This window comes from Triticum aestivum, chromosome 7D, assembly GCF_018294505.1.
Source record: "Triticum aestivum cultivar Chinese Spring chromosome 7D, IWGSC CS RefSeq v2.1, whole genome shotgun sequence".
NCBI lineage: Eukaryota > Viridiplantae > Streptophyta > Magnoliopsida > Poales > Poaceae > Triticum > Triticum aestivum.
In genome coordinates, this window is record NC_057814.1 from 130464348 (window position 1) to 130478715 (window position 14368).

At 42.5% G+C, this 14368-nt stretch overlaps 1 protein-coding gene and 1 long non-coding RNA gene across 2 annotated transcripts; one reads left to right on the forward strand and one right to left on the reverse strand.

Moving 5' to 3' along the window:
- Window positions 1-4601: 4601 nt before the first annotated feature.
- On the reverse strand, window positions 4602-13554 carry LOC123169141 (putative laccase-9). Its single transcript, XM_044586992.1, has 5 exons — window positions 13349-13554; window positions 13058-13209; window positions 12729-12959; window positions 11542-12644; window positions 4602-4732 (listed from the first exon to the last, which is right to left on the reverse strand). Exons 1-5 carry the CDS (start codon window positions 13457-13459, stop codon window positions 4602-4604), a joined length of 1728 nt encoding a protein of 575 aa, XP_044442927.1. The 5' UTR covers window positions 13460-13554.
- LOC123169142 (uncharacterized) lies at window positions 4889-6351 on the forward strand. Its single transcript, XR_006484659.1, has 2 exons — window positions 4889-5593; window positions 5697-6351. It is a non-coding gene; the product is annotated as an uncharacterized lncRNA (long non-coding RNA).
- Window positions 13555-14368: the final 814 nt, after the last annotated feature.

Consider the following 14368-nt stretch of genomic DNA (forward strand, 5'->3'; position numbering starts at 1 on the left):
AACTAATCTCGTGAGCGCTCAAGTTTCTGTTTTTTACAGCAAGATCAAAAAGACTTCACCCAAGTCTTCCCAAAGGTTCTACTTGGCACAAACACTAAATAAAACACATCTAACCAGAAGCTAGATGTATTATTTATTCCTAAACAGAACCAAAAAGCAATAAAATAAAATGAAATTGGGTTGCCTCCCAACAAGCGCTATCGTTTAACGCCCCTAGCTAGGCATAAAGGCAAGGATAGATCTAGGTATTGACATCGTTGTTTTTTAATTTTTTAGCGGAGTCATGCTCGAATCCGGGAGGTTCTTTGCGTTTCCCTTCATATTCGGAAATTTTTAGATCTAAAGAATCCAACCACTTATTGCAAAGGGTAATCAACATATTCATGTGGTGAAGATTCCCGCTAACACTCTTAAGAGGTTCAAGAGACTTTTGTAAAATTTTCGTTACTTCGCAAATCTTCTCAAAAACTTGTGTCTCTTCCTGGGTATGATGTGGACCCTTTTGTTGAGGTAGTGTTCCCACTATCCCCTCTATGATTTCAGGTGCAATACTGGGATCAATTTCAATAAAATTTCCTTTGGCAACGCAATCCAAGAGTTGTCTATGGGACATATTCAGTCCAACATAAAAGTTGCGAAGCAAAATTCTAAAACTCACCTCTAAGGTGCAATTACGATAAGATTCCATCATCCTATACCAAGCATCTTTTAAGTTTTCTCCTTGTCTTTGTTTGAAGTGAAGAACTTCAAACTCGGGAGACAAAGGAGGAGATAAAGGACTGGCCATGACGGCACACGGGACACAAGAGGCAAGCGAAAAAGAGGCGAACGGAAAGAGAGGGCGAATAAAACGGCAAGGGTGAAGCGGGGGAGAGGAAAATGAGAGGCAAATGGCAAATGATGTAATGCGAGGGATAAGAGTTTGTGATGGGTACTTGGTATGTCTTGACTTGTGCATAGACTCCCCGGCAACGGCGCTAGAAATCCTTCTTGCTACCTCTTGAGAATGCGTTGGTTTTTCCCTTGAAGAGAAAAGGGTGATGCAGCAAAGTAGCGTAAGTATTTCCCTCAGTTTTTGAGAACCAAGGTATCAATCCAGTAGGAGGCCACACGCAAGTCCCTCGTACCTACACAAACAAATAATAACCTTGCAACCAACGCGATAAAGGGGTTGTCAATCCCTTCACGGCCACTTGCAAAAGTGAGATCTGGAAGAGATGAGAAGATAATATTTTTGGTATTTTTATGATAAAGATTGAAAGTAAAGATTGCAAAATAAACGATGATAGAAATAGCTCGTTGACGGGAGATTAATATGATGAAAAAGAGACCCGGGGGCCATAGGTTTCACTAGTGGCTTCTCTCAAGATAGCATAAGTATTACGGTGGGTGAACAAATTACTGTCGAGCAATTGATAGAAAAGTGCATAATTATGAGAATATCTAGGCATGATCATGTATATAGGCATCACGTCCGCAACAAGTAGACCGACTCCTGCATGCATCTACTACTATTACTCCACACATCGACCGCTATCCAGCATGCATCTAGAGTATTAAGTTCATAAGAACAGAGTAACACATTAGGTAAGATGACATGATGTAGAGAGATAAACTCAAGCAATATGATATAAACCCCATCTTTTTATCCTCGATGGCAATAATACAATACGTGTCGTTTCCCCTACTGTCACTGGGATCGAGCACCGCAAGATTGAACCCAAAGCTAAGCACTTCTCCCATTGCAAGAAAGATCAATCTAGTAGGCCAAACCAAACTGATAATTCGAAGAGACTTGCAAAGATAACCAATCATACATAAAAGAATTCAGAGAAGATTCAAATATTGTTCATAGATAATCTTGATCATAAACCCACAATTCATCGGATCTCGACAAACACACCGCAAAAAGAGTTACATCAAATAGATCTCCAAGAAGATCGAGGAGAACTTTGTATTGAGATCCAAAGAGAGAGAAGAATCCATCTAGCTAATAACTATGGACCCGAAGGTCTGTGGTAAACTACTCACACATCATCGGAGAGGCTATGGTGTTGACGTAGAAGTCCTCCGTGATCGATGCCCCCTTCGGCGGAGCGCCGGAAAAGGCCCCAAGATGGGATCTCACGGGTACAGAAGGTTGTGGCGGTGGAAATAGGGTTTCGTGGTGCTCCTGGATGGTTTCGGGAAATGACATTAACATAATATTGCATTGTTCGTAGTAAAGACATGGCAGGAAATGACATTGTGCAGGAGTGACGAACTTCACCACACCACTGGATTGAAAATTGCTAAAGAACACATAAGCATCAATGGCCAGTGTACTGTCAATTTATCCATTTCAGATTGGCAAATAAAAAGACACGATTTAAATAACATTAAAATAATATGACATTGTTCATACTTAAGACATAGCAGGATATGACATTGTGCCGGAGTGGATAGTTTCACCATACACTAGATTACAAATAAAAAACACAAGCATGCATGCACTCTAAAGAAGATCACTTTGTTTAGTTTAATTTACATGGTATGAATAAGGAACTTGGTTGTACAACTAAAAACTAAAATTAAGAAGGACAAACTTATGTTTATGAACTTCTTCATAATAAACTTTAAACATGCAATTTGATGCAAACGCCGAAAATAAACAGCAATTGCAGTCCTGCATATCAAAATATACACAACAAAGTTTAAAGGCTCGAGAAGGACAAACTTACGTTAGTAGTGAAGACCGGCTCTATAAAGCCCTTGTCCATGCTGATGGGTGGGGGGAGCAATTCAAGAAGTTTACCACATAATCTTCTTCGTAAGGATTGTCTTTATTCTATATTTTGTTAAGAGTAAATATAGTTTAGGGTTTTTACTTTAAGGTTTTAGTTCACCACATGAAATAACGTCCAATTTTATGTACACACAATCCTAGTTTAAATGAAATCTGCGGTGTTTATATCAAAAATCGTCAGTTTGCACGAAATTCAGCCGGTTGGTTCCAATTGTTGTTGAAATGTATGCGGGCAGCGTTGGATCACCATCTCTCGCATCCGTGTCCGCATACTGGTCCCTCCGTGTTCGCGGACGGATGCAGGAGAACATTTTTGGGTCACCGTTGGAGATGGCCTTACTAGAGAAATGATGAGCCCTTTTAGAATTATTGCGTGAACTCCATGGTGTAAAAGTACAAACCTTTTGTACAAGAAATGAAGACAATAATGCATATAACTGGAATCATTCATAGGTATTTAACAACAAGAACATTTACACCATAAAATAAAATTACTTTCTCATCCAGCCAAGCTAAAAGAGAAACTCAACTTCTAGTCACATGGGTCTCAACTGGCCTGTGTATTCCACACACCAGGCTTAAGTAGTAAAGAATGGACTAAAGCAACGATAAAATCAATCAACTAAATAAAAAATTTTCCTTGATTGTGTCACATATTTCCCCCCTTTGCCATTTGGATTATTTAGCAGGTAGGCATGTTGGGAGGTGGAGGCATCACTTTAGCTTCAGAAGCCTTGCCATCCTTGATTGTACTTGATCACCAGACAGATCACATCCAACTCGATAGTAGGTAGAGGCCTCTAGCAAAATGTGATGACTCCGAGTATCCGATGAAGTCGGTTCGGCGAATCTGTACAATGAGTCATACCTCTGTTCCTTTTTCCTCATGATATATGTTGTCGTGCTCAAAACGAGTCGGTCAACCTTGTTGTAGCCGTCTCGTTCTAGTGATGCCGACCTAAATCTAGATTATCTCATAATCCTTGTCGCATGGCCATGCTTATCCATGTCGGATCACACGAGGGGCACATAGTATATCTCTCCTAATCGGAGGGAGAAATCCCATCTTGCTCGACCATGTCTCGCGGTATGGGTCTGGACAAGCCCGAAACCTATCTTTATAAACTACCCAGTTATGGAGTAGCATTTGGTCGGCGCAAAGCAGGACAGTCACCATCTCGCGTCCATGCGCCAGCTCAGGTCTTAGGACACAGAACGTATGTTGTACTAGAGACTAACAATGACTTAGACCCTATCTGGAATCAAATCTGACTACATTGAATATGACCGTTCTTTTCGAGTCCATATTACCCGGCTAGCATCCAATGCTACATGGTCAATGAGACCAGACCATCCACCGTGTCATATGCTAATCTAGTCGGTTGCGCGTCCACACAACCCTTTCGATTAGGGACTACTTAGGATAGTCATCATACAATGCATAGTCTCACAAACAAGACGTTCTTGTGCATACACATCATTGATAACGTGCAAAGACTATATTTATTCCATGACAAATAGGAAAATATCATCATACATGATTGTCTCTAGGACATATCTCTAAAACAATATTCTTTAATTCATAGTTATTTAACAACAAGAACATTTACACCATAAAATAAAATTACTTTCTCATCCAACCAAATGGAAAGAAAAACTAAACTTCTAGTCACATGGGTCTCAACTGGCCTGTGCATTCCACACAGTATGCTTAAATAATAAAGAATGTACTAAAGCAATGATAAAATCAATCAACTAAGTAACATTTTTTGGCTTGATTGTGCTGCATATTTCTCCCTTTTGCCATGTGGACTATTTAGCAGGTAGGCATGTTGGGAGGTGGAGGCATAATTTTAGCTTCAGGAGCCTTGCCATCCTTCACGATGAAGACGGTGTTCATTCCCCACACCACATGGCGATCAAAATGACAATGCATGAACCACACACCTAAACAAGAGGGCAAACACAAGATTATTAGAGATTGCACTTGATTAATTTCGTTCCAAAGAATGCATAGTCATTGCCCAAATAGCACTATTCTGATCCCACAGCCGGCCCTATAAGGGCCCGATGAGAGCTTTCCGAACTCTCGAACTGGGCAGCCATAGAAAAAAGGGAAAAAGCCCACCCCACATCCCCCGATCCCTATCCCACCACCTCCCGCACCTCCCGCTCGCCGCCCCGTCCCCAACCAGCGGCGCCGGCGCCGCCGCCACCAAGCCCCCAACCGGAGACGCGGTGGCCGCCCCCGCTCCAACCGGAGACACCGCCGCTGCCCCGCCATGCCTCAGTCGGAGACACCGCGGCCCCAACATCCCGCCGCCACCGCCGTGGCCCCCAGCTTTCCCCGCCGTCAATACGCCGTGGCCACCACGCGCCACCACGCGCCGCCGGAGACGGAGGAAGCTTCCTCGACCACAGCGCCAAAAATCGTCCACCCCATCCCCTATCACTCCCTCCGGTGAGGTAAACGATGAGATCCCCCATCCCCTCTGTACTCCTCCCCAATCATGCTTGTATCTTCAAGATCTGGGATGTAGTTCTGGTGGCTTCTTCTCATTCCATGAACGGGGTTGCTCACTGGAACACACAAGCCGTGGTGGGCTGCAGTTCGGCGGGCACGTGCAAGTAGTTCGTCTTTCGCCCGGGGCGTCACCCTTTGCATCGGCGACCACCGGAGCTGGCCTGAGGCGTGGTCCTGCTCGTCGTCCCTTGCTACATCTTGGCTGGAGAGAGATGGAGCTCCGCACAACGTGCGAAGTTCGACCGGTGAGCCTATGCAGTCCGACAGCACGTATTCGGCAGATGGTGAGCCTCCTCCGCCTGCTTCAGCCACGAGAGCAGCCACTGCGACCCTTGCACCGACGGATCAGTCTGGAAACAGCTCACTGACAGGGTCTCCTGTATGCAGGCACGCAGCTGCCGCGGTGAAGCCCCTACCTATGGAGTTCAGTTTTGCCTACCGCTGCATTCTCTATTTCTTAACTGAACATTTGTGATAGACGTACGTGTGTGCTTGCTGCTGATGTGTGTGTCGTGAAATAGCATTTTACCTAGCACCCAAACATGCTTCGTACTTTGCTGTGTGTACAAATTTGTGGTTGCTCGCTTCTTTCTGTGTTATTTGATTGTTGTACGTCTGTACTTCCTACCCGTGATGCACCTGCAGCTAGAGGAGCGCTCGGCCTGCAGCAAGAGGGCACGACCTGCAGCTGCGTGGTCACATCCAGCAAGAAGATAGAGGCACCTGAGTGACGGATCTGGCACGCGCCCCTCCGGCCAGGAGGCTGCCGAGCTGCTGGGTCGCCGGCCACCAGCAGCAGCAGGTCATCTTTCCACACCTCCCCGTACAAAACGCTGACGACGCCAAGCTTCTCAGCCCCTCTGCCCTCCACCAGTGTTCCTTTGTAGAAAACGAGCTCTGGTCCCAGCAGAGGTTCATGTATTGTTGCTCACGAGGGTAGTTTATCTAAGTTGATGCAAAAAAAGTTTGTTTTGTAATTCATGGAAGTTTGATGCCTATTCTTTTGAGAATGAAACTGTTTTCATTTCATGAAAGCCAAAAACAAAGTTGTGGATGTGTTGTGGTGTGTGTGTGCGCGCGCGCGCATTACACTAAATTTTAAAACTTTTTTTCTCATGTTTTTTTTTCATCTTGGTTTTATTGTGTCATTTTTTTGTGTTCATGGAGTAAAAAATTAGGAAGTTCAATTTTGAGAAAGCAGCAAGTTCAACCAATATGGAAACACTAAAAAATACATTGAAATAGAAACTTTTTTAGTGACGTTCAAATTGGAAAGACATTATAGAAAAATGTTCTTTGTTCTTTACGGTAAAAAATGTATCACGTATTGGTTGGTTTACACAACTAGTTGCTCTCTGAAACACATTTTGTTGCTGCTTTCTCCTTCATGAAATTGTTAGAAAAAATAGAGCATAGAAGTTCAATATTAACAGAAAAAAAACAAGCGAGCATTTCTTGAAGACAAAAAAAAGGTTGATGCGAAGTTCATATTCTCTGTCACGGATAGTTCAATGTGTTCGCTTGGCAAAATACACACATCGGGTATCTAAAAATATAAAGAGGTGGGCATACAAAAAATTCATGAAGTTCTAATTTTGAAAATAGAGAAGTCTGAAGTTTATTAAAAAAGAAAAAAATATTCGTTTCTAAAAAATAAAATAAAACGTTCAGGTTTAAATACCACAACAGTTGGATGTTCATTAAATACTTCTAGTAAAAAAAAACTAGGAAGTTCAATTTGAAATGATAGAATAGTTTGATGTATATTAAAACCTTGGATTTTTCTCGTTATTAAAAGAATAAAACCAAGAAGTTCAAACTAAAATAATGGAGTAGTTCAATTTATATAAAAAACTCAGATTTTCCACATTACTAAAACAATAAACCCAAGAAGTTCAATTTATAATAGTAGAGTGGTTTGATGTTTTTTACAATACTCGGGTTTCTCCCGTTACTAAAGAATAAAGCAAGAAGTTCAATTTAAAAAAAACAGAGTAGTTCAATGTATATAATAAAACTCAGGTTCCCTCGTTAATGGAGAATAAAACCAAGAAGTTCAATTTCAAAAAGTGGAGCAGTTTGATATTTATTTGTAAAATAAGATTTTTCTGGTTACTAAAGAATAAAACCAATAAGTTTAATTTTGAAATAGTGAAGAAGTTCGATGTTTCTAACAAAACACTAATTTTCACATTTCTAAAAAAGACATGAAGAAGATCTAATAAAACAATAAGAGAGGTTCGGTGTCTATAAAAAACTCAGATTTTTTCCATTAGTAAGGAAACATAGAGAAGTTCAAATTGATAACCGTCGGAAGTTCACGTACTGCATGGTCTGCATTTTCGTATGAGAAAAGAAGAATAAAATTGCAAAGTCTAACTATTATGTTGCTCAAAGTTCAACTGGCCTGCCCAGAGAAGTTCAAAAATTCTTGTGAGAGAGGTTCACCGTGTATTTTCATGTTGAGAAACACACACCAAAATGTTGTTTTGATGTCTTCAAAATAATCCTATCAATCCATTACAAATTTGAAACAAGAATGCTTTGCATGAAAAATGTTCTCTCTATTCAACAAATTTCCAAGGGCATATCATATTCTTATTCCAAAAAAATAAACGGTTAAACACAAATTGGTGTATGTTGTTAAAAACAAAGTTTAACCGTATTAAAAAATTGCATCTTTTCAACAAGTTTCTAATGGTTTATCATTTGTGGAACTCCTTGGAACGGGTGTGGAATTACAAACAAATAAAATACATGGCTAAATTCACCGTGAAAACAGCGAGCAGTTCAACTACTATACGGGATGCGTTTCAGATGAGAATAAAATAATACAAAATTAAAAGCCTAAAATGTTTGTTGCAAAAAGTTGCGTGTTTTCAACATCTTTCCATCGGTATATCATTTTCTCAATTCGGGTAAGTGGTTGAGGTGTTACGGGTAAAAAATAACACGTGAAAAATAGAGTGAAGTTCAAAAAGAACTGATCCAGAAGTTCAATCTCTTCACGAAGTGCTTTTTCGGAGACTCTGTTTTTTCGATGAAGGCAGAACGCATGATCTCGGAAGTTCAGATCGATAACTGCCAGAAGTTCACGTAGTACACGGTGTGCATTTCGTATTAAAAAAAGAAGGAAAATGCAAAGCCTAAAGTTTTCTTGCTAGAAGTTGAAGTGCTCGGCCGGAGAAAGTTCAAAAATTCTTGTGAGAAAGGTGAAAACAACACAGAAGTTCAACTACTGCAAGGAATGCATTTCAGGTGAGAATAAAAAGTATAGAAAAATAAAAGTTTAAAAGGTTTGTTGAAAGAAGTTCAAGTGCTCTTTCCGAGGAAGTTCAAAAATTCTTGCGAGAAAGGTTCACCTTGTATTCCCATGTTCAAAAACACAGAAAGGAAACTATTTTTTGGCATTTTAAAATAATTCTCTCAATCCACAAAGAAGTTCAAGTTATTCTTTGGGAGCAATTTGATTTCAAAAAGGAAAACAAAAATTCAAATTATAAAAATGGAAAAAGTTCGTGTACTACATGGGGTGTGTTTAATATGAGAAAAATGAATAAAAAGGCAAGGTCCAATTTTGTTGTTGTTATAAGTTCAAGTCCTTTGACGGAGAAAGTTAAAAAAATTATTGTGAGAGAGGTTTATACAAAAGAATTACCATTTGTGTAACACTTGACGAATGGATGAGAAAATTACAAATGAAAAATACGTCACAGAAGTTCAACGTGAAAACAGCAGGAAGTTCACCTACTACACTGAATGAATATCAGATGAAAAACTTTTAAAATTGTCGCGAGTATGAAAAAACGATCAACACGGGAAAGTTGCGTGTTTACAACAGCTTTCCATCGGTACATCACTTGCTCAATTCCGGTGAGTGGATGGAGAGTTACGAGCAGTGGATGGAGATCTACAAGCAAAAAAGCACATGAAAAACAGAGTGAAGTTCAAGTAGACATGCCGAGAAGTTTAGGTTCTTCACATGGTGCATTTTAGAAGAATCTGTTTCGCGATAAAGGCAGAACGAATGATCTCGCCATTTCCGAAATTACTTGAAAACGGCTAGGAATCACAAAAAACCATCAACATGAAAAAGTTTTGTATTTTCCTTAGCTTTTCAACGGTATATTATTTGCCCCATTCCGATATAGTGTGTAGAAATTACGACGAAAATACGTTTTTAGCCATTTTTAAAATAGACTTAAAACAGTAAGGAATTGGTAGAAACAATATATACCAGAAAATTTCGCATTTCCTCAAGCTTTCCAATGTCGTATCATTTGTTGCATTTGGACGTACGGTTAAAACATTAGCTTGAAAATACGAACTCGGTGGAACATGTACCGTTTTCTAAATTACTTTTAAACCGTTAAAAATTAGAAAAAACTTTAAACATGAAAGAGTAGCGCATTTTCACAAGCTTTGCAACGCCATATCATTTGCCTCAATTGGATTAGCCGTTTTGAAATTACATTAAAAATACAAACTCGGCTGTTCGTTTTGCGAAATTTTACGATTTTCCAAATTACTCTTTATCCATAGGGAATTAGAGAAAACTTTCAACATGTCAAAGGTGCGGTTTTGCAGCAGCTTTCCAACGCCATATTATTTACTTCATTCCGATAAACAGTTTAGAAATGCGATCAAAAATACGATTCACGTTTTTTGTACGAAGAAAAAACGGTTTTCAAAACTGCTCTTAAACCGCTTACATTTTGCCAAAAAATTAACTTGGGTCATGATACTGGTGTCCATACCTTTCCAACGGTATATCGCAAGCCCATTTGGACACCTTTTAGCTGAAGTTCAACCTAGTACTCGGGGAAGGTCATGCGCGTTACTCGGGAAGTTCATGTTGTGATCAGAATATATATAGTTGACTCACCAGAATTTGATGCAAGGGTGAGATGAATTTTAGCACACCGGGTGTATTTTAAATGTCCGGACCTCATGGTGTACCACAGATCATTTATTGTGGGGTCTATTGATGTTGATATTCTAGTGGAAGTCTTTCATGCACGTTCCATGCTAGGAGTTGTTTGATCTCCATTATCTCTGTGACCCACATGGGTCAATATTAGACTTTTAATGTAAAAACACATATAATTATTTAGCAGGCATGCATGTTCCGAGACGGATGCATCATTTTAGCTTTAGGCCTCCTTTGGTTTGTAGGAATCCTGTAGGAATTTTATAGGATAGGATTTTCAAAGGAAAAAATCCTATGGAGCCCATTGGTTTGTAGGAATGGATTCCTATTTCTATGTAGGATAGGTCCAATCCTACACATTTCAAAGGAAAAAAAATTAGCCAGGACTCAATGAAAATTTCCTATCCTATGCATCAAATGACATCTCTTTCTTTACAGAAATTGAGATGCATGTCATCTCACTTCCTATGAAGTTTCTATTCCTACAATATTCTATCCTATGAATCAAAGGAGGCCTTAGGAGCCTTTCGTGCATATTTAATGCGCTGGTTTGTCTTACTACGGTAAATCTTCATTTTGGTCAATACGCGACTTTTTATTTAACAGATGCCAGAACTTGTTACCGAACATACCTATAACCGGAATGATGAGCCCTTTTAGAATTATTGCTTGAAAAGGGGTGTAGCGAGTGGTTTTTACTAGAGAAATGATGAGCCCTTTTAGAACTATTGCTTGAACTCCATGATGCAAAAGTGCAAACCTTTTGTACAAGAAGCTAAGACAATGCATATAACCGGAATCCGTACCATAACGAAATATTCTTAATTCATATATAGGTAGTGAACAACAAGAACATTTACACAATAAAATAAAAATACTTTTTCCATCCAGCCAAACGAATAGAAAACTCAACTTCTAGTCACATGGGCCTCAGCTGGCCCGTGTATTTCACACACAATGCTTAAATGATAAAAAATATAATAAATCAATGATAAAAATCAGTCAACTAAACAATTTTTTGGCTTGATTGTATTGCATATGTCCGCCATTTTCCATGTGGATTATTTAGCAGGTAGGCATGTTGGGAGGCGGAGGCATCATTTTAGCTTTAGGAGCCTTGCCATCCTTCATGATGAAGACGGTGCTCATTCCCCACACCACATGGCGATCAAAATGGCAATGCATGAACCAGACACCTAAACAAGAGCACATACACAAAACATTAGAGATTGGCACTTGATTAATTCGCTCCAACGAATTTCACAGGCATAGCCCAAAAGCTGAATATAAAGTTAAACTCACCTGAGTTCGCCGCGCGGAATCGGATAGCTGCCCAACCAGCTTTGGGCACGGAGACGGTGTTCTGGTGCGGCGGGTCGACCAAGTTATAGGTGGCCGGGTCCTTCTGCTCGTCAAAATTACCGAACCCTCTCCCTACCACGTAGAACGTGAAGCCGTGCAAGTGCATGGGGTGGTTCTCGGCGCCAAGGATGGAGGTGTCCTGGAACACCACCTCCACGACGGCGCCGTACTCCACCACCTTCACCTTGGTGCCGCGTTTGGTGGCCCAGCGCTCGACAGGGTCGTTGTCGACGTCCGTGAAGTTGAAGAAGAAGGGCGGCTTGTTGGGGAAGTCTGCGTCGAACACGCCGCGGACGGAGCGGTAGTAGGCGCCGAGGATGTCGACGGACGGGTTCACGAAGCTGACGTTGTTGAGGCTCGCCGCCTGGCGGTTGCCGTCGGGCCCCCCGCACGTCTCGTTGGGTGCGCAGGGGAGCACGTTGACGGCGATGGTGACGAGCATGTGCTCGTCGACCTGCCTCGGCACGTCCACTGGGTGGTCCTTGCTGCCCAGGGACCGGAGCTGCGCCGTGTACGCCGTCGCCGAGTCGATGTCGTTGACGCCCGGAAGATTGGTAGGGAACTCCGGTGGGGCCGTACGTCCCGGTGCGTCGTCCATGTATTCCACGATGGCGGTGGCGGTGCTGTTGTTGACCTCGATGTTGGGGTTGGACGCGAACGTCCTCGCGGCCATGTAGTACCGGCCGCCATCGGCGCGGTTGGCCTCGAGAAGCGCGTCCATGGTTTGACCTGGCGCGATCATGATGTGCTTGACGGCGAACGGCTTAGTGTAGTGGCCGTCGGTGCCGACCACGGTGAGGTTGTGCCCGGCGACGCTGAAGAAGAGGTCGTTGGAGAGCCCCGCGTTGATGATCCGGAGCAGGTACGTCTTGCCGTGCTGCACCGGTATCTTGTAGGTGCCGGCCTTGGAGCACGGGAACAGGTCCCCTGGCTGGCCGTTGATGGTGTTCGCGTCCGAGATGTTGATCTCGCTGCCGATCCTCTCCGCCTCCTCGAGTAGATGGTTCACATCGGCATTCCACCACTCACCTGTATGCACGCGAGTATATCATGTTAACGACATTCAAGCAGCGACAACTTGGATTAATTATAAGCATGGATGAAATAAATGGAAGCATGTATAGTATATCTCCTTGTGTGGCTTCACGAAGGGGAAGGTGGTTCCAAGCTTGGGGTGGATGACAATGGCGCCATGGACTGTGGTGCGGTCGAAGTCGCTGTGCGCGTGCCACCAGAGCGTACCGTCTTCCTCGGACAAGATGACCCGGTAGGTGAAGTTGCCGCCGGGGCGGATGGGACACTGGGTAATGTACTCCGGCCCGTCGGACCACGGGTTGCGTGGCTGATCCACACCATTCCTGTGTACATATGTCGCGTTAGAAAATATAATAGGTTTACAGATGGTTATATATATATGCAGTGAGCGGCCGGCGGGCACGCTAACTAGCTAACTTACCAGTGGATGGTGATGTTTTTATCGCCTTGGTTGTATACATTGACGATGACAAGGTCGCCCTTGCGCGCGTAGATGGTAGGGCCGGGGAACTGCCCATTGACGGTGAGGACGGTCCTCTCCTTGCACAGCCTCGTGTAGTTGCTCTCCTTAATCTGGAAAATATGATGAACGAACGCCACAAGTAAGTTTATGATATGCTGAGATGGCAAGTGTACTTGTTAATTACCCAGAGAAATGGATTTATGGATGTTAGATATAGAAATGAATGGGAATAAATGCAAACAGACTTACGAAGAAATCGTGGTGACGAGTCTTGGCGCCCTCAGCAGGGCTAACGGAAACTCCCAGCGCTAACACCACCCCAAGTAACCAAATCACCGCCGGTATCTTAGCTATACCCATGGCCGGCCGACGGCCGTCACCACTCACCGAGCTAGCTCAGCTCGACCGTGAACCGTCGGAGATCAAGAAGCCAACCACAAGTTATGCACGTACGCTAGCTGCACTGCTGCTTGAGCAAATCTGGAAACTAATGTGTGGGATGGACTGATGATGGCAATCCCAAGCAGACGCACGAGGTATTTATAGGTCGCATGGGGAGGGGGACAAGATGTCTAGATCGAGCCCGGTCGACGATGCGTGCGTGCGTACATATGATTAGCTTCTTGTCAAATATAACCGGTAGAAAGGCGGAGGTTTTGGCCGAGCCGCCCACCGCGACGACGTGAAATGCATGCATGCATGTAGTTATCCCTGAATTGATTATCGTTTGTTGGTCGCTGTCATGCATGCTGCCTGTGACGACGACAGCGTCAAGGCCTTGAGCCCTTCGCAGCAACTGCCCAAGGAATTTAGTTTCAGTAGATTAATCTATTTAAGCACTCGTATTTTTCGAAAATTAATCAGAAAATCAACACGAGCTTTTGGATCATGCGGTGGATGCATGCATCCATTCCTGCTTTTGATGCTATATCGTTGTTAATCCCTCCATTCAGAAATATAAAATGTTAACTTTTTTTCTAAACTGAATGTATATAGACATATTTTAGTGTGTTTGTTCACTCATTCAATCCGTATGTAGTTTATACTGAAATATTTAAAACATCTTATATTTGCGAATAGAGGAAGTAGAATTCTGACAACTTTATGTCCGTTTCTTTAGCAGAAATGAGCAAGCTAATCAACGCGTGGAGAAATGCAGGTCAAGCTGACATTTGTGGTAACCGGGAGACGTGATCAACTACGCAATCAGCACAAGGAAACAATCATGCATGTATGTCCGGCCGTCAAGGAAACACTAACCTGGACTGT